General features: G+C 53.6%; 1 protein-coding gene across 13 annotated transcripts in view; it reads left to right on the forward strand.

Annotated features, from left to right (window-relative positions):
- The window catches only part of PRRC2B (proline rich coiled-coil 2B), a 79,139-nt gene that overhangs the window by 20,967 nt on the left and 33,184 nt on the right, over positions 1–24,988 (forward strand). For 10 of the 13 annotated variants that reach the window (XM_079111670.1, XM_079111671.1, XM_079111682.1 and 7 more), the window contains exons 2-11: positions 4,781–4,950; positions 5,569–5,746; positions 7,869–7,971; positions 10,545–10,617; positions 12,221–12,364; positions 14,298–14,539; positions 14,977–15,098; positions 15,477–15,619; positions 21,260–21,350; positions 23,356–23,548. In XM_079111670.1, coding sequence (XP_078967796.1) covers positions 4,836–4,950; positions 5,569–5,746; positions 7,869–7,971; positions 10,545–10,617; positions 12,221–12,364; positions 14,298–14,539; positions 14,977–15,098; positions 15,477–15,619; positions 21,260–21,350; positions 23,356–23,548 — 1,404 coding nt within the window. In that variant the 5' untranslated portion in view covers positions 4,781–4,835. The remainder of the gene's footprint in view (positions 1–4,780; positions 4,951–5,568; positions 5,747–7,868; positions 7,972–10,544; positions 10,618–12,220; positions 12,365–14,297; positions 14,540–14,976; positions 15,099–15,476; positions 15,620–21,259; positions 21,351–23,355; positions 23,549–24,988) is intronic. The other 3 variants (XM_079111676.1, XM_079111677.1, XM_079111681.1) reach the window with 2 other exon arrangements.

The raw sequence follows: 24,988 nt of genomic DNA on the forward strand, positions 1-24,988 counted from the left end.
ATCTCAGTCTCTTGGTCGGTCACATGATGCTGGCTGGTACCCAAGTGCAGAGTGAAATTAATCCTATTACCTGGAAATGGTTTTTGATAAAATAGTACACGGGAGCCTTTCCCTGTGATGGGCAGACGGTTCTCAGGAACCTGCTCGGCCGGCCTGCTGTCTGGAGAGGTGGGGCTGGGTGTCAGGTGCCTTTGTTGGCTGTCTTTCTGGTGGCTTTTATTCCAGCAGGGCCTGGGCCTCTCAGTCCATTTAGATTACATGCCAAAGCATGCAGACCTGGGTTTATTTCTAAATGTTCTTTCTTCATTTACTCATCTCCTAAGCTGCCTTCATGGGAATTTTTAGACCCGGTTTTTCATTCACTGATGCTCTTGTGCCCTGTGGTTGCACCTCGGGTGTCTTCTGTGAGACAGGAAGGGTTACAGCAGGGGAGGGGTTCGGGGGCACACCAGCAGGACCCTTTCCCAGGCAGGGTGCTTCTTCTGATTTTCTATCTTTTTTTTTTCCCCTGGGCAAAGCCTTGCTTGCAGCTGGCGCTCCTGGCCTGTGCTTGTAAAGACCAGTTGGCAAGCAGTGCTGCTGGGCGGGGCGGGCTGGGCCAGCCCAGATCAGCGCTTCAGCAGAGACAGACACTCGGGGGACGTCCCAGCACTGTTCTGTATTTCAGTGCAGTGTCCAGTGAAATCCGGCTTAGCGAAAGAACCCTCGGGTGCTCCAGGAGTGCCCGTAACTCACGTCGTTGGGTGCAAAGCGTAACTGCTCTAGGCTTTAGGCTTGGTGTGTCCTGTGCAGCCCCATCCCATGCTCCCCTTTGGGCCGTGTGGAGGACCAGAGAGCCTCTGGGCAGCAGCATCAGCTGGGCATCTTCCAGGATGGTGGGGCTCAGATGATTGCTTATTAGCACCCTGAATCTACAGGGGTATGGGATCCAGGCTCAGATGTGCAGTAGGAGGTAGCCGACGTGAACAAGTCCTTTGCACTTGTGGCTGTGGTTATTAACACGGCAGTGCTTGGTTCTAGGACAGGCTGGTGCTTAAAGAGCTCCTGGCCAGGCCTGTCATTGGTGGCTGAGGAAGCAGGTCTGGAGAGGCTGATAGTGTGCCCAGCAGGTGCAAGTCTCGAGGGGGGCTTGGCACTTCTGAATGTGCTGCAGGCCTGGCGCCTGATCAGTGGGGAGTTCCCCACGTGTCACCGAGGCTCTGTGGTCAGTGGACTGGAGAGCCTTTTACCTGGGATGAGATGGACGCTGGTTAGTGTTGGTGTCAGCTGGTGGTTGAGCTTGGGGACATAGTTCAGGCCCTTGCAGACCAATCATCCTTTTCTAGATTCTTGGGACAGGGCTTATGTTTGTGTAGGACTTTAATTGTTTCCAGGGTGCAGGGGTGGGGAGGTCAGTTTGCTGGTCTCTGGGGTGGGTGTGGGAATGGGTGACTCTCAGAGTGGACACGCCGAGGGCTCTGTGTCCGCTCTAACTTCTGTTCACAGGCTCAGTCAGCGAGGAGTTGAAGAAAGATGTTTGCATCAGTGGATTGGCAGAAGCCAGGACTGATGGGCGTTAAGAAGACTTTTAGAAATATTTACAGAAATAAATATGTTTTCTGGTCAAGTTTCAGAATCGTATGACATTTTGCTGGAGCAGTCAGGCAGGTTAAGATAGAACATGGGGGGCTGGGTTGTGGCTCTGTGGCAGAGTGCTCACCTAGCACACGTGAGGCCCTGAGTTCGATCCTCAGCAGCACATAGAAATAAAATAAATGTACTGTGTCCATCTACAACTAATATGTAAAGATATAATGTGGAGGGCTGGGCACGTGGCTGTCAAAAGAACACTTGCCTGGCCTGCACAAGGCCTGGGTTTGATTCTGTGCGTGGCATAAAAAAGAGCTTGCCTGTGGGGACCCCCCCCCCACCACCAGCTTTTTAGAGCAGAATGGCTGGCAGATGATCTCTTTGTTGCCTTTGTTGGTTTTTGATTGAGTGAAGAGGCATCTGAATTTGCGTTCACAGTGACAGATCTAGTCCTGCCCCCTGTGTGGCGGGGAGGGGCACAGAGTCAGGGCTGGCGGCCCTTCAGCGCATTTGTGATCCACACCCAGGTGACAGCTGGGGCAGGGACTAGCCCTCGTCCTGGTGTTGAAGTTCGAGACTGTGGCACACTCCTCTGGGCTGTGACTGAGGAGGGTCCCATTGTCTCTTGCTGGGTTTGGGACTGGGTTGTGTCCCAGGTCCAGCTTCTCGTCGGCATGTGGTAGTGTGTGCGACAAGCTACTGCATGTTTAGTGGCTCGGAACAACACCAGGGCTGGAAATCTGAAGTCCAGGGCTGGGGCTGAAATCCAGGTGTTGGCAGCTGCTTGTTGTTCCCAGAGGCTTGGAGGGTCTCTTCCTGTGCTTCACAGCCTCTAGTGGCCTGCGCTTCGTCTCCAGGTCCCTCCTCCAGCTTCAGAGAGCATTGCTCCTGCTTTTGTTCCCAGTGCACATCTCTGACCCTGACCCTGACCCTCTGCTTCCGTTCACAGGGACCCCTGAGGCTCCACTGGGCTTCCGCTAACTCAGGATGATCTTCCACCCAAGCCCCTTAACCACACCTGCAAAACCCTTTGCCATATGAAAGTAACCGTCCTGGCTCGCGGGAGCGAGCTCATCAGCATCTGTGTGGAGGACTGTGTAACACTCCCTACAGACCCCTTCAGCCTCTTGCGAGTTTGTGGAGAGTTCGTGACAGTGTGTCCCTGTCCCAGCTCATGGAGCGGGGTCTGGCCGGTGCCTTGCTGAGCAGCCCCTGCTCTGCCCTCACTGGCATTTGTTACTTATTTGTGGTTGTGGGGATCAGGGATTGAGCCTGTTCCCACACCCAGCTTATTTTTTGTCGTTCTGATAACAGCCATTATTTCAAGGGTAAGATGGTGCTGCTTTGGGTTTTGATTTGCATTTCCTTGCAGACCTCCTCCCACTGAAGTGGAGACATTTACTTGATCTGCACCAAGAGCCTGGAGAGTGCCGGCTTTCTGACCAGCTCGGATCCAGCCCTGTCCTTGAAGGCCGTGGGCCAGCTGGTTGCAGGGGGATGCTGATGGAGTTCTCATTGATTGATTGCAGTGCCGGGAAGTGAACCCAGGGCCTTGCTCATGCTGCCCTTTTTATTTATTTATTTATTTTTTGAGACAGGATCTAGCTACGTTGTCCAGCCTAGCCTTGAATTTGCCATCCTCCTGTCTCAGCCTCCCGAGTGGCTGGGATCACAGGCGTGGCCGCATGCCTGACTGGCATTTAGGACTTCCACAGGGTGGAACAGAGACATGGCTGAGCAGTGGGAAGGGACAGATAGGGTGGCCTGGTCCCCCGTTCTGGTCTTTCCCCTGTGCGGCTTGCTGTTCTCTGCTGCTGTAGGCAGCTTTGGCCCTGGGAGCGTATGTCCTGCACACCCTGCTGTAGCACCTTCGGCACCTCTGGGTTTGGACAGGAGTGTGAGCAGAACCCCCTCTGCTGTGGTCCTCACAGATGCTTCCGCACACTCGGAAGCACCTGTTCCCTGACCCTTCGGCCTCTCCAGGGTCACCGAGTGGCCTGGATTTGAGTATGGGAAGGCTAAAGGAAGGAGGCCCACCCTCCCTGGGGAGGGTGCAGCGTCAGTACGCACGCGCCTGCTGGTCGCCCCCTGCCTGTTCCTGAGCACCCCGGATGCACTGCTTGTTATCTGTCCCCTGGTGCCTGGCGGGGCCTCGGCATCATCAGTCCTGGCTGAGTGGAGGAGAGGACAGTGAGCCTGGTTCCTGCAGGGCAGATCCTGCAGCTCTCACTGCCCAGGGCTCGGTCAGCTGAGACGGGAGCGCCAGCCTCTGCTATCTTACCTTCTTTTGGCCCAGCTTGTAGCCCATCTTTGCTCTTTGTGCTGTGTCTATGGTCATGATAGACTTTTCTCTCAAGCATCGTCTGTTGGGGTGCAAAGTACTGCCCAGACGTGCTGATGCATCCGTCCTGGCCTGCATGGCTTCAGGACAGGACAGCAAAGGGGCGGACTCTACAAGGCAGCCACCCCTGGTGCCTGTGCGTGGTCAGCAGGCATCCTGCACATCACCCTTGTTGTTGAGGACACTCGATCGACTTCTCCATAGGTTAATGGCAGGTAGAAGGTCGTGTTCCTTACACAGGGTTTTTCTCCCATCTGGTCAAGTTTGGAACCTCCAGTCAAGGGTGGGTGTAGATGAGAAGGCAGCTGTGACCTCAGTCTTGGCCTGGGGCTCATTCTGCCCAGCTGCAGTGGCTGGGCTCAGCATCTAGATGGACAGGAGGGCACAGTGGGCATGGGGAAGTGCGGAAGACCCGCAGTGCTGGTGGAAGGGCAGGGCTCTCCCAATCAGCTCTGGATGGTGTCCGCCTGTTTTCCACGTGTGCACCCTGGGAGTGTGCTCCTGTGGCCTGGGCAGATGTTTTCTGCCTGGGTGCCGGTTCTTTGTTTGCTGGTGCCTACGTGCTCCTGACAACCGACTGACTGGTTTCCCCATCCTCGGGACGAGCTGTGCTTGGCTAGGGGAGACTGAGTGTGTTCAAGTGTGCATTTCCACATGGCCGTGGGCAGTAGGCTCTGGCCAGTGCACACAGAGCAGTTGGCTGTGGGTGGGGCACGGGCCACCTCGGGCAAGTGCCTGTAGGAGGAAAGGCGTTTTCCTAGGGAAAGAGCCCAGAGCGGTCCTCAGATCTTCAGAAGGTCCGTGATCCTTGGAGGAGTCAGTCCTTTGGGTCATAAGTCCTGGTGACTAACTCTTGCTTCTATTCCAAAGGCAGATCGGGAGCGGCGCTGAGAAAAACATCCTTACTAGATGACATTTCATCGCGATGTCCGATCGTCTGGGGCAAATAACCAAGGGCAAGGATGGGAAAAGCAAGTACTCGACTCTCAGCCTGTTTGACAAGTATAAAGGAAGACCAGTAGACGCCACCAGGTCCTCAGGTGAGGCCCCACCTGAAGGCGAGCTCTGTGCCCCTGCCCGTGTGTCCGAGACCCGGCCAGATGATTGAGTCTGGGCACCTGGGGGAAGCCCACGGTCCCAGGGAGCAGGTTGCCCTTTGCTTCCTGCTTGAGGTCTGACTCCAGAACCTTGGAGACCCTGACTCTCCTGCGGTGTGACTGTTGTCCATCTGTTAACTCAGTGAAGCCGTGGATGTTTTAGAATGGAATTCAGTTTACCTTTTTGGGTTTCATGGGTTTGACTTTTTAGAGTGGGTGGGAAGGTGTTGATCCTGTCCACACCCACAAGGCCTTCATGAGTGGCCGCAGCCCAGGCATTGTGTGGGTCCTGTCAGGATGAGACCAGAGCCATCCCCACACAGGGCTTTGGGGCAGGCTCCTCATCTGTGTCCTGAGTTCCTCGCAGGAGGGAGGCCTCTGTGCAGACTTCAGTAGGCTTTGTCTGATGTCCTGGCACAGAGCTTGTGGTGGCTGTGGTGGCCTCCAGCAGCCTGTCTCTGGTGGGCTGTCCTTCATCCTTAGAGGTGGGAGAGCGGGAGTGAGCCAGCCTTCTTCCTCCCGTGACCTCTGCGTGCGTCTGCTCCATCCTGTCCCCCGCAGTTATTCCTAGACATGGCTTACAGAGTCTTGGGAAAGTGGCCACAGCCCGGCGCATGCCACCACCTGCAAACCTGCCAAGCCTGAAGTCTGAAAACAAAGGAAACGACCCCAGCATCGTGATAGTGCCCAAGGACGGGACGGGATGGGCAAACAAGCAGGAGCAGTCCGACCCAAAGAGGTGAGCGCAGGGCCACGAGCAGGCAGGGGGCAGCCTGCCTCCTCCCACTGTTGAGAGTGCGTTCTTGGCCCCTGCCTCCTTTCCCTGACTTCCAGAGCCAGTGCCGGTTCCTAGAGAACCCTGTGTGCTAAGCCGCAGGCGAGGAAGGCGGCCCCCAGCTGTGGACCAGCAGCTTCCTGAGTGGTAGGGGCGGCTGCCGAGGCTCTGAGCAGCTGAGTCGCCTGTGGAGCAGCGCCGACTCCCCGTTGCCTGGTCAGCATGGCAGCCGCCCTGAGACTCACCGCGGCCGACACAGCACCCGCGGGGGCCTCGGCAGGCCGCGAGTGTGGTAACACAGGTCTGAAACAGCCTCTGTGTGGGCCTGGGGCCTGGTCACATGGCCTGGGCAAGCCCCTTGGATGCCAGGCCTTCTCCCCTTTCTCTGTGGCCTCCCTGGCTGCTCTGGCCACTGAGGAGGGCGTCCAGGGGAGAGGACTTGGCTGGGAGGGAAGCCGCTGGCTGTACAGTGGGAGCAACTGAATGAGGTCCCAGAGGGTAGGATAAGCACTTTCCAGCGGTTGCTTAGGGACCCTCGGTTGGCAGGTGAGGCGTGGCCTCCGTAGTCAGCCCGCCTGGCCTTTCCAGTTTGACCACCTGGCAGCTGATGAAACCTGGAGGGTCACTTCACTTCTGAGCCCCCTTCATGTAGGAGCAGGACAGGGCTCCAGGGTTGGTGACCAGCATTGGTGAGGGTCGCAGGTAGCACAGGTCTTGGCACAGAGGAGGGACGTGGTGGAGGTGGGCTGTTGCATTGGCCTGCGGTGGGGTCTTCCAGTGGGAGCCGGAAGAGCTGGGAGACAGGAGCTCACTCCCTCTTCATCCTCAGGGCTGCTGGGGAGGCACTCCTCCTGCCACCCGGCCCGCCGCCTCCTGCCTTGGGGGCTCGGTGCTTGGGTCTGGGAGCACTGAGGGGAGGCTGCTGTCTTAGGCAGACGTGACATGAGGACCAGTGGCCCTGGCTGTGAGTGGCTGGCCACTGGCAAGGTGAATACGGAGGTGTGTGTCTGCGTAGAGCTTGGCTTCAGCTGACAGATAAGCCAAGCGGGCAGGAGCTGCTCTCAGGAGTGCGTGCTGGGAGATGTCTTCTAAACTTTGGAACAGCTTTTGATTCAGCAAATCTGTTTCTAGGGTCACGTGCTACTGGATTGCTCACAGGGTACAAAGATTAGTATGTATACAAAATGCCTGTTGTGGTTACCTGTGAGTGGGGAGAGAAAAAATCAGAGATTGGTTAAATTATGGCCCATGTGTACTGTGTTCTTATTCAAAAGAAGGTAGAACTGGGCATGGTGGCACACACATGCCTGTAATTCCAGCGGCTCAGGAGGCTGAGGCAGGAGGATGGCATGTTCAAAGCCAGCTTCAGCAACTTAGGCCCGAAGCAACTTAGTAAGGCCCTGCTTCTAAATTAAAAAAAAAATTTTAAAAAAAGGGGGGGCTGGGGATGTGGCTCAGTGGTTGAGCACCCTTTGATTCAATCTCTCGTACCAAAAATATAAACAAATATAAAAAAGAAAAGAAGGTAGGTCAATATGTGTTCTTCTGAAAAACTGTTGAGATCCATAAAGGGAAGAAGAGGTTTTGGAACTGTAGGTTTGGAGCCATCATCCTATTTGTGTTAGGAAAATACGGTGTTAGCACATGTACAGGAAATCTGCCTGGAGGCTCTGTCTGGAGGACGAGATCGTGACAGATTCTGTTTCGTATATATGTACAAGTTTATTTTTACTGCGAGCACACGCCCCTCTCGTGAGCCCGGAGAAGGCAGCAAATCTGCTGTCTTAAAGCACCGGCCCTGAGCAGGTGTGGCCGGTGACTTGGTTTCCCTGTGGGCACGGCCCCTGTGCCGTCCTGAGCTCCTCTGCAGGGCAAGGTCAGTTGTTGCAGACGGCAGCCTCCACAGGAAGCCGCCTGTGCTGTGCATCAGGCCTTTGCCCCAGCCATTGCTCGGTTTCCCGCCCATCTGCCAGTGTGGGAGTCTGCTAGGGAGGTGGGTCTTCGTTGCTGTGGCTCTGGGAAGCACAGGACCTGCTCAGATGCCCTGCTGTGTCTGACCCCCAGCATGAGTCTCGCCTTTCTCTAGTTCCAGTGCGACGGCCTCTCAGCCGCCGGAGTCGCTGCCGCAGCCGGGTTTGCAGAAGTCTGTCTCCAATTTGCAGAAGCCGACACAGCCGAGCAGTCAGGAGGTGAGTTCTGGGGACCCCATCCAGAGCCTCTTGACACTGTGGCCCTCCATGTCCCTGCCCTTGAGGCCCAGTGGGTGTCCTTGCTAAGACGGGTGTTGCTGTGGCAGACTGTTGAGTGACTGAGAGATGGTGGGTGCGGCAGAGGAAGCTGACCTGTGCGTGGAGGGACCTGGGGCAGTCGGTGCAGCCTGCGCTGTGGTTCCGGCTGCAGGGTAGGTCAGTTTCCCCAGTGCGCTGCTTGACGTGAGTGTCATAAGAATTCAAAGTGCCAGGCCACAGAACGACGCAGCTGTCAGGTGAGCTCCTTCATCACTGCCCTTGTCAGGCCTGGGGAGGGTGGAGTGGGGCATCCCAGGTGGATGGTCCTGGAAACCTTTCCCAGCTGAACGTCTCTGAGCACTGATGTCTCTCGGAACACACTTAGGAGACGTCGAGCCATGATCCTTTTACACACTTTTCTAAACACGCCATAACCAAGCAAGGGCTCACAGTGCACTTGGCACATGGGGGCTGGCCATGGGCTTGCCGTGATCAGCAGGGTTCATCTACACCGCGTGGCAAGAGAGATTGATCTAGGGGGAGTCTGCAGATTCTGTAGAAGAGGAAACGCTACGGATATCTGGCACTCACCAGGTCTGGTGACAGCCCGCTTGTGCTGCCCCCTGGGCGACCCGGGTCTGCAGTGCCATCCCTCGCCTGCCGTACGTGCTGGTGGGGGGCCTCTCGCTTTCCTAGGTATCCTCCTCCACTCAATTCTGACCTGTGCTCTTTGAAATGAAGAGAGACCCCTGTTCCTGTCAGACTCCATATTCCTTGGCCTCAATTCACCGGGGCCTGTTGACCAGTCAGTTGGAATTGACATTCTTTCTTTTTCTCAGAATTTCAGACTAAGTGAGATTGTGGTTCCATGATGCTTCTTCACCCCTGGTTGTATTGAGCTTGTTGAATATATGTGTGCTCATACCTGGGTTCAGTGGGGCACTTGTCCTCCCAGGTCCCCAGGAGGCTAAGACTGGAGGTTCGCTTGAGCCCATGAGTTTGAGGCCAGCCCAGGGTCCCCACCCCTGGAGATGGGTGAGGTCCTGGGCACGTGTTGAGAATTCCTAAAGGGCCTGGGCTGCAGCCAGGGGGAGGAGCCCACTGTACGCCATCTTCCCCTCTTCTTAGTAGCTGCTGGGTCTTCTGTCTCATACGGAGGGACGGGTAGAAGAAACGCCTATTGATTTGTAACTTTGAGAACACCTCAGGGTAATTACAGTTGTGTTGTTTGGGGCATGGAATTTGCTGGCAATAATAGCACCCCCTCTTGGTTCTCTAGGCATCTCTCCAGTTGGGGCCCCTGGTCAAGGGTGGGGAGTCACCCTGTGGATGCAGACAGCAATGGGAGTGTGGGATTGCAGTGTGGGAGAGGAGAGCGAGCCCTGCTCTGGTGCCCTCTGCTTGCTCCTGGATCCGAAGGCTGCCCAGCCCCAGTGGCACTGTCCCCATTATGCCAAGGCATGTCCCTTATGTGGTCCGTGGGCAGAGACCCAGGCAAAGCATACTGGGCAACTCAGATAAAGACCTGACCAGCTCTGTCAAGGCAGATAGTTTTTCTGCTTGGAGGTGGTGGCCTGGGAAGCAGAGGTAGATGGAAAGGGTGGCTGTTTGATCTAGTATCTCCTCAGCGTGTGGCTGGACTTGACTTGCTGCATTTGGGGCCCCTCGACCTTGGGAAAGGAGCAAGCTGTAAAGGCCAGTGTTGGTGGGAAGGGCAGATGGGCTTAGCGATTGAGACTTGAAGGCCTTTGGACTCTGGTGGCCACAGACCCTGGTCCTTACCTGTCTGGGGGTCTCTCTGAGCCTGTTGTAGATGTGACCAGCCCCTGGCTGTGCTGTGCTATGTGAGGGTTGCTCAGACTGGGTGTGCCTGGCAGCATGTCCGACCCTCATGAGCTGTCAACAACGGCTGCCCCCAGGGCCGAGGCTGGCAGGCAAGTCCAGGTTGGTCGGGGCGGAGGACCGTCACGTGGAGCCTCTGGCCGTGGGCAGGTCGGGTGCGCTGGGTTGCCCGTGCAGCCTTCTGTTAGCAGTGATGCAGCATTTGAGAAATGTGCTGCATCGGGGTTCAGTCTATGTCTCTGGAGCAAGGCAGAGCAACTCTGTGGGCACCAGGGACGCCTGACACGGTGTTGCAGAGCAGGGGAAGACGGCTGCCTGGGTCTGAGTCCCGGCCTTGTGGCCCTGAGCCAGTCACCTCCCCGTCCTGCTCCTCCCTGTGAGAGCGTGAGGCAGTTCCAGTCCCTGCGGCTGCTGCACTGAGAGAGGTGCCGTGGGAGAGGTCACGTTGTCAGATCCTGCCCAGACATGGCCACAGCTGTGTCCCCAGAGAGCAGGATTTGAGGTGCCAGCACCTTGGTGCCACGTTCGTTTTCCTGTTGCAGAGCCGGGGGAGGAACCCAGGGCCTGTGCGTGCCAGTGAGCGCTCTGCCTGAGCCCACCTGCCTTCTTAGCGCTCTGGTCTGTGCACTTGGTTGTTGGTCAGGGGACTCACCAAGCCAGCTTTCCTTATTTCCTTCCTTCCTTCTTTTCAGAATACAAATTCAGTGCCAGGTGGACCAAAGTCATGGGCACAGCTGAATGGAAAGCCAGTAGGACACGAAGGTGGTAAGTGTGTGTGTGTGTGTGCGCGCGTGTGTGCGTGTGTCGCCCCTGCTGGGGAAGGCCAGGAGGCTGAGCCTGTTCCAGACTGTGTGGTCGGGCCTAGGCACCCACCTGCCCTGTGGAATCTCTTCTCCAAAGTCTTCTTGTTCATGGTGCCCTGGTCTTTGCCAGTGGTGGAGACGCTACTTCTTCAAAGATGTCGCCTCTGGCCCCAGTGACCGGTTGCTGGAGGTGCTCATCTTAGGTGTGCAGAGGAGGCCTGGGCAGTGGCTCTGCCCTCCCCAGTCCAGCTGCAGTGCTGGCGGAAGTCGCACTCGGCGCTGATGCCGACACCGGCTCCTTGCTTCCTGCTGGAACCACCGAAGGCGAGATGGGCGTGGCTTCAGCTTCAGGCTTGGGTCTGCCAGGAAGCAGCCTTGGGGATCGAGCTGCTCCTTTTGGAAACTAGAACCAGAGTGTTCAGAGATGTGGATTCGGTGCCTGGCGCACAGGTGTCACGGACAGCGTGCCCAGCTGTGAGAGCGGGTGGTTCAGCGGAGGAGAGGTTAGGGAGATGGGCCGGAGGAATGAGGGTTCAGAATTGTGAGAAATAAGCACCGAGCGGCTGCTTAGAATGGAATACAGGCTCTGGGAGCTTCTAAGGCAAGTCCAGACCAGGGAGGTGAAGCAGGTTTGGTGAGTCCTGGCAAAAGGGCAGTCAGGCTTCCCCTCCAGCCCCTGGAGCCCTGGGGCACAGGCCTGGGGGCAATGGCTGTGTCTGGAAGCACCTAGCTTATCTACGTGAACTCCTGATTTCTCAGCACTCCCTGGACCGTTCCTAGCTGTGCAGACTGCACCAGGAGCGCCTCTGTGCTGAGGAGAGGACAGCAGCCTGTGGTCCCTGGAAAGTAATGAATCGGAGAAAATCTACCATCTTCTCTCCTGGGCGAAGCAGCACCAGTTGCCTTTTGGGGGGCCGCGGGGGGCGGTCCTGAAGGGATTGAACTCAGGGGCACTCACCACTGAGCCACATCCCCAGCCCGATTTTGTATTTTATTTAGACACAGGGTCTCACTGAGTTGCTCAGTGCCGCGCCTTTGCTTAGCCTGAACTTGTGATCCTCCTGCTTCGGCCTCGGGAGCCACTGGGATTACACCTCTGCACCCAGCACCAGCCACCCTTCATAACCTCTGCCCTTCTTCCCCTGTGCGCCCTCCCGTCTCCTGACTGCCCCTGCCAGCCGGGCTTCCCCAGGCTTGACCTTCAGGAGCCTGTGCTGTAAAACCAGCTCTATGTGCCTTCCTCCCCCAGACAGCCGCACACAGAATGCACTTTCTGGGTGGGAGCTGCTGATGGATGGCTTCCTGCCTGCAGTGGGCGGCACCAAGCCAGTCAGTGTGCTCAGGGGAAGTGGTACATCCGGCCTCATGACCCTGGGGTCAGTCAGGAGGAGCCTCGTATCTTCCCAGGTGCCCTCCCTGTGCCACCTCTGGGACCATCGTGCCACCTGCCAGCACAGATGCCCACGAGCATGGCTCGCTTGGAGCTGCTTCAGGGCAGTGTGACAGCAGATGTGGGGCAGCGCTGGACTCAGTCGCTCCCTGTGTCTTTCTGGCTCTCTCGACAGGTTTAAGGGGCTCAAGCCGACTATTATCCTTCTCTCCCGAGGAATTTCCGACGCTGAAAGCAGCTGGAGGGCAGGACAAGGCTGGCAAAGAAAAGGGCGTCTTAGATCTGTCGTATGGGCCAGGACCAAGCCTCCGCCCTCAGAGTAAGTGGGTGACCATGTTGTCCTGGCCTCCTGAAGAGCAGAATCCCCTCCCTGTCTTTCTGCCCTCTTAGAGGGTGCTGGAACTTCTGGGCCCCAGGCTGCCCTTCTCCTGACCGTGCTCTGTTGGACTTCTTCCCTGGGCCCTCCCTGCCTCCACCCATCTTGCCTTTGGGTCAGGTCAGACCTGTCCCCTCCTGTCTGTCTGCTGTGTTGGGTAGTTGCATCAAGAACACGCCTAAGGCCAGTCCATTTGAGTCCCTGCTTCCAGAGCTTGTTTCCAAGTCAGTGCTTCTCAGACCTAACTGAAGCCTGCTGGAGTCACTTGGGATGTTAGTTTCCAGCCTCACTCGTGCCCCAGTCAAACTAGCCTCTTTGTGCTCCGGGCTGCTGTGCAACCAGCCCACACTGCTGCCCTCCTCTGGTGTCTGGAACCAGGTCTGTGGCACTGTGGCTCTGCTTGCTGGCCTTGGGTGATTTGAGGTTCTGGTGTTTAGGCCAGGGATGCTCAAGTACCTCCTAGGTTCGGGTCTTGAAGTGGGAAGGGACTTTTGTTCACTTTTCTTGAGTAATTCCTAAGGCTTCTCCTGTTGGTGACCTGATGGCAAGTCACAGCTGTCCTGTGAATCAAATGACCTCTGTGCCTCTCTACTTAGGACAAAGCCTTTTCAGTGACCTGCAGGGGTTTATTTTGTTTGCTTTGTTTACTGCAAATATATAATCAAGTTTTGTAGGACAGAATTGTGTCCTTCTGAGATTAATTCAGGTGAGTTACTTTGTAGGACTATGGAAGTGTGGAACTAAAAACAGCTTCTAGAATTTTCCTTCTCATTTGAAAAGGTGAGGATGTAGACAGCCCAAAGGGTGACCTCACTTGCCTGGAATCACCTGACAAAGTGGGAGCAGGCTGACTGGCTTGTCCCGGTTCTCTTTCTCACTGGGGTTACAGACATAGGGACCTTTTATGTTTCAACTCCTAACTGAAAGTTGACCGAACAGAGTCCTTGGCTCTTCCAGTTTCTCTCTGGCCCGTGTAGCAGTCCCCCTAGACTGTGGTTTATCTCCACAGTTTGTTCGCTGTGATCAGCCACATCTGACACTACTACTGGAGGTTTGGTTTATTTTGTTTAGTTTTTGTTGTGCTGGGATCAAAGTCCAAAGGACCTCATGTGTGCTAAGGCAGGCATCTACCTCCAAGCTGGCCTGCAGCTCTTGACTGCAGGTTCTGAGGGAGAGTCTGTGAGCATACGTGTTCTAGTATGTTGTCGTAGTTGTTCATCTCTCACTGCCTAGCTGGCAAATCAGTCTGTCACAGGTAGGTGTGCATGGCCAGGGTTTGGTATGTCCGAGGTTCCAGGTGCCCCTGGGGTCTTGGAATGTCCCCCTTGGATGGGAGGTTCTTGTAATACCTTCCACCAGATAGACTCACTGGGTGCTGGATGCGCTGACAGTCCTCGAGGTTTGCCTGTGCCCCGCGCCCACTGGAGGCTGTTAGGTGCTGCTGTCAGTCAGCGGGCAGCACATGGCAGGACCTGTCTGCCTCTAGTGCAGTCCAGTGCCAAGTACCGCGTGCCCAGGTGGGGCTGGTGGTGTTGGAGGAGTGGCTGGGGCTGTTCTCAGGGCTTCATTTCTCTGGGTTCTGTGCTCTGGGGGTGTGCGATTTCTCTCCGTGGAGGAACTCGGGTCTTCGCACCATCTTCTCTGAGCAGATCTTATTTATCCCTCTGACAATCTGACTTTGCTCAGAAAGTTTAGCTTGCTGGTGAGCGCCTGCCCCAGCCTCCCTTGGAAGACCAGATGGTTATTCACTTTTTTTTTTTTTTTTTTTTTTCCCCTTTCATTTTTTGGTAAGCAAGGGGTCCCCTGGCCTCCGGAACCTCACAGACCCCTCCCTCCCCTTCCTCTTTCCTCTCTCCTCCTGCCCGTCAACTTGCAGATGTGACGAGCTGGAGGGAGGGCGGTGGGCGAAGCACAGCCTCTGCGGTGTCTCTGAGCGCTTCCCCAGCTGAGCCGGGCAGCAGGAACTCCAGCGTGGGGGATGGAGCCCCCTCCTCAGCATGTACCAGCGATTCTAAGGACCCCGCTCTCCGCCCGGCTCCTCCTGTCCGCAAAGGGACTTCACAGTTCCTGGGAAATGTGTACCACCCTCCCACCTACCACGACATGCTCCCTGCTTTTGTAAGTCCCGTGTGCATGTCCCAGCACTCGGCCACTCACGTCCAGCAGGGCCCAGTTCAGTGGCCAAAGGCGGCCACGGGCTCTCTTCTGGGTGTGCTCGCCCGAGAGCCTGTTCTGTAGGGTGCAGCAGACCTGTTTGCCCTCTACCCTTCCCAGGTGCTGCCATCTCAGGCCCTTGCCCTGGTTGGGGGATGTTATTGGCAGGGGTGCTCTTTTAGGTGAAGGAGAAGTGGGTGTTCCCAGACACGGGGGTCCCTAAGCCCACCTACCCACAGCAGGTGAGGAACAGGGCAGTGGGGGAAGGGCTTATTAGGATACCCTCCAGCTTTTCCTGTTTCTTCTTCCCATTATCCACTTTCCAAAACAAATTCCAATTTAAGCAGAGCTTGAAATTTGGGCCATTCCCAGAAATCCTCTTCACTGGTATTGTGTTTCAGATGTGTTCACCACAGTTATCCGAGAACCAGGGTCCAGTGGAACGGGGTTCTTTCCCCCTTCCTCAGCTCCGGCTGGAACCCCGCGCTCCATTTAGACAGTTCCAGATCAACGGCCAAGATGGGTAAGTGCGCACTGCAGTCCAGCGCACAGAGCCTTCTGGTGGGGCCGACGCTGCCGGCGCCGTGTCCCGGGGAGATCACAGAGGACCTGCAGCCATTTCAGCACCCAGGCTGGGTGGGGCGGGTGGAGGGCTGTGCCCTGGCCCCGAGCTCCCACTGTACTGTTGTTGAGCATGTGACCGTGGCTGCTGCCTGGGCAGTGTGGCACTGTGGCGAGGCAGAGCTTCCCACCGGGTGTCTGCTCGTTACGTGTTTCTGTTGAAAGGAAATGATGTGAGCGTCCCCCCAACGCGAGCCCAGCACCTGTAGGACGTAACTGTTGGAAGTGTTGTGCTTCCCTGTGTGTTGACGAGCCCGTCGTCTGGACGTCTGTCCCTCAGGAAAGAAAGCAGGCTGGGCCCGACACGCCCCGTCCGCCCACTGAGGCAGCTGGTGGAGCGCGCGCCGCGGCCCACCGTCATCAACGCGGAAAACCTGAAGGGCCTGGACGATCTGGACGCCGAAGCCGATGCCGGCTGGGCAGGTGGGTGTGGCGGGGGGCGTGCTGAAGCCACCTGCCTGGGGCGGGCACCCGTGACTTCCTGCCCACGCTGGTTCTTCTTTTGGTTTTTACTGTGGGAGATTTTGATGTTGACTTTTCAAAGAGTTCTTTTCAGGTGCAGGTGGACACAGTACCTTTGCTTACTCGTTTATTTATGCCTGGTGCTGAGGCTCAGACCCGGTGCCTCACCTGCTAGTCAACTCTCGACCACTGAGCCGCAACCCAACCCTCAAAGAACCTTTGATGATGGAAAACTTATTTATTCATTTTTAAATTTTATTTACTTATTTTACTTGTTTATTTAAGAATTTTTCAATAGATGTATGTAGGTTGATAATGTCTGTCTCAATCCACAGTCCTCATCCCCCCCACTCCACCCCTCCCCTCACCATCCAAAGTTCTTTCATTCCTCCCTACCCACCCCCCACTATGGATAAGCAGCCCCTTATCAGAGAAAACATTCAGCCTTTGTTTTTTTGGATTTGGCTTATTTGACTTAGCATGATATTCTCCAATTCCATCCATTTACTTGCAAATGCCATAATTTCATTCTTAAAGGATGAGTAATATTCCACTGTGTATATGTACCACATTTTCTTTATCCATTCATCTGTTGAAGGGCATCTAGGTTGGCTCCATGGTTTTGCTATCATGAATTGAGCTGCTATAAACATTGATGTGGCTGCATCACTGTAGTACGCTGATTTTAAGTCCTTGGGTATAAACCGAGGAGTAGGATAGCTGGGTCAAATGGTGTTTCAGATAATGGAAAATTTAAACAATCAAAAAGAATGAGCTTCCAACTATTTGTTATCTAGCTTCAGGAAGTACCAGCGTTGCCCTGTTTTTATTCCTTTATTTCTGCCCCCTCTTCATCCCCAGCCTGATTCTTTTTGTTTTTAGCTAGTTTTAGTTACATTGTAAGTCACGCATCTCCCGTAGAGTTGGTTCAGTGGATGTACTTGCACAGCACACCCTGGGAAGATGGGTGGTTCCCGCCCCTGGAAAACTTCCTCCAATCCTTCTCAGTCGCTCTGCCTGCCTGCTCTACCCAAGACGTTCCAGTTTTCCTGACTGCTTTCACTGTAGACTAATTTTGCCTATTATAGAACATCAAATGAATGGGCACATACAATTTCTACTCCTGTATAATGTTTTTTTTTTTTTTTTTTCCTGTGGTGCTGGGGATTGAGCCCAAGGTCTCCCACATGCTAGGCAAGTGCTGTATGAACGAGCCACACCCCCATCCCTGTAGGATGTTTTTTATGTTTTTCATTCAGCACAAAAGTCATTACTTTCAAGTGCTGAGATGTGTTCTGTTGTATTGCTTTACTGAGATTGTCTTATGCTTTTGAAAGTCCCATTAAGAATGACCTCTTCATCCCTCCTGAGGGAGCATCCAGGAGCAGAGTTGCTGGGCCTGAGGGTAGGCCCGTGATTAAGTTGATCAAGTTTGTAGACCTGCCAGCCTCTCCCCAGGGTGGTACCATCTCACGTCCCTTCAGCACCCTGGGCGGGTTTGGTGCTTTGCATCCTCAAACTCTGGGCTTGTCCTTGTAGTTTTAACCTTTCGCATGCCTTGCGCTCTTTTTTTTTTTTCTTTTACACAGTCACGTTTATTTCAATTCACAAATACATTAGGCTTGCCTGAAAAACATGTTAGGTGTTGTCACAAATAGTAGAAAATGGAAATCAACATTTTGCTCAAGACTTCGCATAATGTTCTTTTGCAATCCATTTATTATAAAACACGACTGGTTGTTTGGAATTTGGAAAGAAACAAGTAATATCTTAATTTTAGAGTCATTTTGACAGATTTCAACTTCATAGGCCTAAAGTTTTCTTTTTGGATGCTGGAAATTGAATCCAGGGCCTCAAAGGCCTTATTTTCTCAAACCCAGTGTTTTCTTGAATTCCTCAATTTTCAGGTACTCAGTGAACTATGTAGCTAGACTTTGCATTCCTAGATAATTCTAAGAGATGATTTTCAAACTCTTAGTACACTTTTTAAAATTTAAGTGACTATTCTTACTTCTGATTAAAGGATCCCAAAGTAAGTATTAGATCAACTGTTAAAGTCGGATGCTGCTCCTCTTCTCTCCCAAAGAAGTTATTTGGGATCATGAATTCTGCAAAACAAAGTGTTCATTTATCAATACAGTAACAAAGGGTAAAGCAGGTCTATCTCAAACACGGGGACTAACTTCAATCCAGATGGAGTTATCTAAACTACTTTGTTTCCTGCATGGTTTGTCTCCTCAGTCATTGTCCACAAGACTCTGAGAAGTTGTAGGAATATGGAGGCGCAGACACAAAGCCCAGCTTCATCTCCAACGTTGTGGAAAGGGACTGTACATCATGGGGCAAGAGCCCTATGCTCCCCTATGCCACCTGGACAGAGCCCGGGGAGAGTGACCTCCCGAGAGTATCCACGTTGGATGCCTTGCGCTCTTGACCTGCATCTTGCTTGTGACTGGAGATGATGTCTTATGTGCTCTACAGCTGCTCATATTTCATCCTTGCTCAGTGTCTGTGCAGCTTCGGTTTTTTGGATGTTAGATTACAAGTCCTTTGCAACTTCACGTTGCATACTTTTTTTTTTTTTTTCTAGTTCAGTCCTTGTCCATTTATTATTTTTTTTTTAGCTCTGTTTTGATAACCAGAAGTTTTTAACTTGGATGAAGTTTGATTTACAAATTTTTTGTCTGGTTATCACTTCTGTGTCCTGTTTAGGGACTCTGCCTCTGCACGGCGTTGAAGAAGACTCCTGATGTTTTGTAGCTTTGACTGTCGCTTTGGGTCTTGGTCCAGGTTGGACTCGTCTCCATGGGGGTGCAGTGTGGGCGTCTGGAATCACTTTCTCACATGGATGCCCACTTTTCCCATGCTGTTTGTTGTTGAGACTTGCCTATCCCTTTTGAATTGCTTTTTGAGACCTTTGCCCAACATCAGTTGACCATGTAAGTGTTGGTGTGTGTCCCGATGCTGTTTGTTCTGTTGATCTGTTTGTTCATCTTGATACCAGTCCCACCCTGTAGCTTTACAGTAAATCTTGAATTCAGGTAGTGTAAATTTTCTACTTCTCTTCTTTTTAACATTGTTGATTATTCATGATCTTTGCATTTCCATGCGAATCTAGACTCAACTGTCAGTACTCACAAAGAGCCTGCAGGCATTTTGCTTAGAATTGTGTTGAGTCTGTATCCAGAGAAGCCACACGTCAACATTAAGTCTTCAGTTTTAGGAGCCTGGCGCATCTCTTTATTAGGTCTCCATTTACCTCAAAGGTGCTGCATGATTCTCACTATAGAGGCCGTAAGCATCTTGTTATGCTCATTTGCTAACAGAGCACGTGCTTAGCATGCACAAGGTCCTGTGCACTGACCAGCACTGCCACCAAAAATTTTAAGAAAAGAAAAGCAGGGTGTGATGGCATATGCCTGTAGTTTCAGGAACTTGGGAGGCCAAGACTGGAGGATGTTGTGAGCTCAGGAGTTCAAAACCAGCCTAGGCAATATAATGAGACCCTGTAAGATTTAAAAAATAAATAAATAAATAAATTAAAAAATATATATGTACGTATTTTTTGTTTTTATTTTTGTTATTTTTGGTCGGGACATGTCTTGGGGACTCTTTACTACTAAACTACATCCCCAGCCCTTTCTATTTTATTTCAAGACAGGGTCTTGCTAGTTGTCCAGACTGGCCTTGAACTTGATATCCTTCTCCCTCAGCCTCCTGAGTTTCTGGAATTGCAGGTGTGGCCACTGTGCCTGGTTCTTCATCCTTTGATGCCTGTAGGATCTGTTGACGTATACCCTCTTTTGTTCCTGATAATTTGGTGATACTTGTCTTCTCTTTCTTGTTCAATTCTGCCAAAGAATTATTAGTTTTATTAATCTTTACATAGAGGCAACTTTTGTATTTGTTGATGGCCAACCCCCGCCGCATCCAGTTCATTTTTAGACCAATTTTAAATGTTCTCATTTTAATTATGAGGCATTTCTAGTTTTCTAATAGTTGTTATAACAGAGAACATATTCTGTATGGTTTCATTTCTTTCAAACTCATAGAGGCTTGTTTTACAATTAGGATAATGATCTACCTTGGAAAAAATCCCAAGTGCTCCTGGAAGGAATGTGCGAGGCGCCCATCCCAGCTCCTAGCATGCGCCCAGTGTCTCCTGACCTCAGCTGTGGGGAACGCATCCCTGCATGTTGGTGCTGCTGTGAGCTGGTCACTGTGTCAGGTGGATATCCTGGTGTCCACAGCAGCTTTACAGGATCAGATAGCAGATATGGTTCCCATTTTGCAGATAAAGGGATGAAAGCATCCCCATGTTCTGTTGCTGCGTGTCCTGTTCTGTAAAGGACAGCCTGATCAAGGTGGTTGGCAGGCCCCTTCAGACCCTGTGTGCTTACAGATTGTGGATTTGTATCCTTACCCTTTAATTCTGTTGGTTTCTGCTTTGTTTTGAAGCTCTTGTTAAACATACTTAGATTTATAGTTTTTGTATCCCTGTCTCCAGTGGTGTTTCTTTTTTGTTGTTGTTGTTGTATCGGGGATTGAATCCAGGGGAGCTTACCCACTGAGCCATATCCCCAGCCCTATGTTTTATTTTGAGACAAGGTCTTGCTAAGAGGCTGAGGCTGGCCTTGAACTTGCGATCCTCCTGCTTCAGCCTCTGAGCCGGCTCACAGGCGTGGCTGGGACCCTGGCTCTGTGGTGTTTCCCTCTTGCCTTGTGTCAGCATAATGGTCTGAGTTCATCTTTGCTGTCCTTGTGTATCGTTCAAGCCATTTGTGTTTAGTGAACGGATAGCACGGAGCTCAAAGTTGCTTTTTTATCAACTCCAACTCAGCCTTTTAATTGGGTTTTCTGTTGTCCACTTTTTTTAAAGATAGGATTCAAATAACAAATTTTCATATATAACACGAAATTCACCCCTTTAAAACCTGCCATTTGGCTGTCATTAGTTATTCATAAGGTACAACCAGTACCAGCGTCCCACTCCAGAACAGTCCCGTCACTGCACCGCCAGCAGCACCTCCGGTCCTCAGGTCAGGCTTCGTCAGCTGACCCTCCTCCCCACGTTGGTTGATCTGCAGGTCTGGACATTTCACATGCAGGGGATCATGCCAAGGGTGGCGTAGCGTCTGGCTTCTTGCCCAGTGTGTGTTTGTCCTGTATGCACCCGTCACATTTTGTCTTCCCACATGCTGGGGGAAGGACGCTTTCTGCCACCAGGCTGTGCAGGGTGGGGTGCTTTGAGCAAGACAGTGGCTTACACATTTCCTGGTGAAGTCCCATGCTGCTAGGGCACACTACAGTTTGGTTTCTGCTGCTTTACTCACTTTCCTGTGCCTTGAAATACATTCAAAAAATATTTTGTGCGGATTTCATAGTTGTCCGTAGGAGAGCAACTCTGTCCAGGCTGCTGCACTCCTGCTGGACGGCAGAACCGCCCTTCCTGGTCGCCTGCAGGTTGTGCAGGCAGTGACGGCTGTGTGGTCTCTCCGGCTCCTCGGGAGGGGAGGCCAGAAGCCCCATGGCAGGATGCTGTGCCCTGGTGCCTTGAGCAATGCTGGTGTTCTCACTTCCTGGGCCCTTCTGCTGTTGTAGGCCTCCATGAGGAAGTAGACTATTCAGAGAAACTGAAGTTCAGCGATGATGAAGAGGAAGAAGAGGCTGTGAAGGATGGCCGGCCAAAGTGGTAAGGCGTCCATCCCAGCTCCTCGCGTGCGCCCAGTATCTCCTGACCTCAGCTGGGGGGACACATCCCTGCACGTTGGTGCTGCCGTGAGCCGGTCACTGTGCCAGGTGCACTTCCTGGTTCCCTCAGCAGCCTCACAGGCGCAGATTGACTTCCAGTTTGCAGATGATGAGGGATGGTAACTCGAGGACAGCTGTTCAGAATGGAGCCAGGCTTTGCATCCAGGCATGACTGGGACCTGTGCTGGGAGCTCTTGACCTGGGCTGGTGTTACACAGACCACTTCTTCCATGGAGCGTTTGTGGTGACCAGACCGCTGGGACCACCTAGGTTCAGCTGCATTGCTCTGGGGCCTCTCCGGGCTTCAGCTTGCTGAGGAACGCCGGGCAGAGGGAAGGCAGGAGGCGGGGCCCGTGCCAGGTTCGCACACTCCCTGGACCTCTCTGGTCTTCTCTCTCGTGTTTGGACTCTGTCCTTGGACTGCGTTCACTCAGTGCCCTTGGGAAATACTGCATCGTGCGCTTGATTCCCTTAGTTCTCCTCTTGGTGTCAGTAGTCCCAGCTACTGCTTTGGACGTGATGCCCACGCTGCCCTGTGGCGTTTCTGCCCTCAGCGCATCTACGGACCTGCCCACCTCCGTGCCTTGTGACCACTGCGTTCTCTTTTAAAGCCTGCTCACTGCTGTGCCTGGTTTAGGTGTTCATGCTTTTTTATGGCAGGTGCTTTTCTACTTGTTTCGCTTCAGTAACTGCACATTCATGAGGTTGAGCCCGAGAGTCCTTTGCTTGTTATTCCACCTCTGCTCTGAAGCCCCTGCCGTCAGCACCCCTCTTCTGGAGGGAGCCGGGGACAAGCTTCTGTCACTTGTTTCTAGTGAGACACAAAGGGAATGAACTAGGTGATGCATTGGGGATGTATCTGAGTCAGTTCTGGGAAGGAACATGGAGTTCAGGAGAATGTGACCAAGAATCTCAGTTGAAAGTAAAAACATGAAATGCTGCAGCAGGACACCTTCTGTCCCTCAGTTGATTTGGAGTTAGACATGGACTTTGGGCCCAGCTTTGCCCTTGGCTGTGACCAAGCACACGTCCAGTTCAGAGTGCTCGAGTGACCACCCCAGCCTCCTCTCTCAGTGTTCCCTGAGGTGGTTGATGGTGTCTGACTCCCAGAGGTGTCTCCGGTCTGTATTTCCTCACGGGGGATGAACTCCTAGAACCTCTGTGCCTCCGCCACCTCTTCTTCTCTGCCTTTGGGGCCCGTAGGCCCAGCACCCTCCTTGTCCGACCACCCAGAGGTGACCAGGGTTGGTTCCTCCCTCTCACTGTGTCTGAGACCTGCCTTCCAGAGACGGGTCTTCCTGATGGGCCACCTTCAGAGGTCTGCTTCCCAGCGGTCAGGTCAGAGGTCATTAGTTGTCGTTGCACTGTCTTCTAGCGCACTTTCCTTGGGTTATACATCCCATCTGCTGCGCAGCACGTCGGTTAGCCATCCCATCAGCCCTTCCCAAGGTGCTCCTGTGTCTGGAGCTCCGGTGGCCGGGCTGTGCCTCATCTCCCTATGCAGCCCCCAGTGCCCCTTCCATGCCAGGTGTGCCGCCTTTGCTCATCCAGCGCTGCCCTCTGTTCCTTGGGGTTCTGGTTGAGCCCCTCCCTGCGCAGAACCCAGGAGGAACTGCAGTCCGTGAAGAGCAGATTCCTGCCTCTAACTTGTTGGCTTCTGCCTGCAAGAGTAGCCCCCCAGCCTCTGAGACTCAGTGCTCGCTCTTTAAATGGGGGTAATCATGGAGTCTGTCTGCCGTCAGCAAAGTAAAGTGTTCCGTGCCCTGTCTGGAGCTTTTGTAAGAGTGATCTGGCAGTGCCCATGTGCAGAGGGTGAGGTGGAGATGTGTCTGAGGAGGTTGGCATGTGCACAGCTGGCCTCAGCACTCTCGGGGGCCCCTGACCGCTGGGATCAGACACGCTTGGACTGCCTGGGAATACTTCATGCCGAGTGCCATTTGTCCTAGGAACAGCTGGGACCCGAGAACACAGCGACAGTTGTCCCTGAGCTCTGCAGACAGTGCTGATGCCAAGCGCACTCAAGAGGAAGGGAAGGACTGGGGCGAAGCCGTGGGTGTGTCCCGTGTTGCCCGAAAGGTGCCGGAGCCTCAACCACCTCCCAGGAAGCTTCATGGCTGGGCATCAGGCCCAGACTACCAGGTACCATGGGCCTGGGGGGTTCTATACCTGGCCGTTCTGCTGGGACTCTCCCTCCTCCCTCCCTGTCTCCCTCCTCGCCTCAGTCTCCAAATTCATTTGCCCAGAGTTTCAAGACAAAGATGGCACAGGTCCTCCAGCCCTGTCCTCTCACGTACTCACTGAGCTGGGTTTCTGAGAAGTCCTGGGAAGATTTCTTTTGCTGATTTAAGAATCTCAAAGTTACAGAAAACTTGGAATTATAATATGAAGATATTTTTTCTGAGACAACTTGATCAGTCCTCCTGCCACAGAGCACTGACACTCTTTCTAGGTGACCATGGTCAAAACCCAGGAGGATGGGCTGGGGCTCAGTGGTGGAGCGCTTGCCTTGCCTGTGTGGGGCACTGGGTTCGATCTTCAGCACCGCATAGAAATAAGTAAGATAAAGGTATTGTGTCCATTTATAATTAAAACAACAACAGCCAGGAAGGAGCGCTCACCCTCACTGCCGGCCGCCCAGTCCTCAGCCGTCACATTCGCCTGCTGTCGCCCAAGGCCCTGCATACCAGGGATCCAGCTCAGACCGCAAGTCGCTTACTTGTGCCTCAGCCAGCCCCTCTTCTCCTGGCCCAGTGCTTCTGAAGTTGAAGCCAGCAAGAGGCCCTCAGGTTGGGCTGTCCTGTGCTTGCTCGCTAGGCCCAGAGCTCCCGTCCTGGCAGGAACCTTTCAGGTCTCCCACCTGGTTACGTGCGCTTTGATTTCATGGTTGATGTGGCATCTGCTGTGTTTTGGTTATAGAGTTACTCTTTTCTCTGTTTGTAATTGACAAGAAATTTGGGGGGAAACAAGATTGCCGATTTGTCTGACGTTACATGTCAGAATTGTGTATTCGTCTATTTTTTCAGTGGTGTGTAATCTGTCACTCGTCATCTGGCTCGGTGCCCAGATTGTCTGTCTAGCTCTGGGGCCTCTGGGGCCTGTGCAGAGCACTCATTTCTTTCTGGAGGATGACCCAGTCCACACTGCTGTCCAGGACCTCACTTTGCCCTGATCAGCCCTTTCTCCACGAAGTCCTGGTTCTTTGATGACGGCTGATGTTTAGAAACCAGTGTCTACGCCTGGGCGTCCCCTGCTGTGTCCCTGGGTGTGGCTGCTCGGGCCTCCTGGATGCAGAGTGCGGGAGGAGCACAGGTGCCCAGAGCCGTGCTGTCTGTGTCCGTCCTGGTCGGACCCTGAGCGTGCAGTGCTGCCTCCGGTTCCAGGGACTCCTCCCTTTCTGTCTCTTAGTTGGCTCTCTCTCCTGCAGCAGCGAGGAGTCTGTGATCCCTGGGCTTTATCGTATGGCTCAGCACCTGTTTGTGACTGGTCTCCACTTCTGCTGCCCCTCCCTGCCTGCACTGGTGCCCGCCTTGCCCTCTGGCATTGCCCCTGTTCCACAGTGCCCTGAACTTCCCTGCCCAG

The sequence above is a fragment of the Sciurus vulgaris genome (genome assembly GCF_902686455.1).
Source record: "Sciurus vulgaris genome assembly, chromosome: 15".
In the NCBI taxonomy this organism is placed as follows: Eukaryota; Metazoa; Chordata; class Mammalia; order Rodentia; family Sciuridae; genus Sciurus; species Sciurus vulgaris.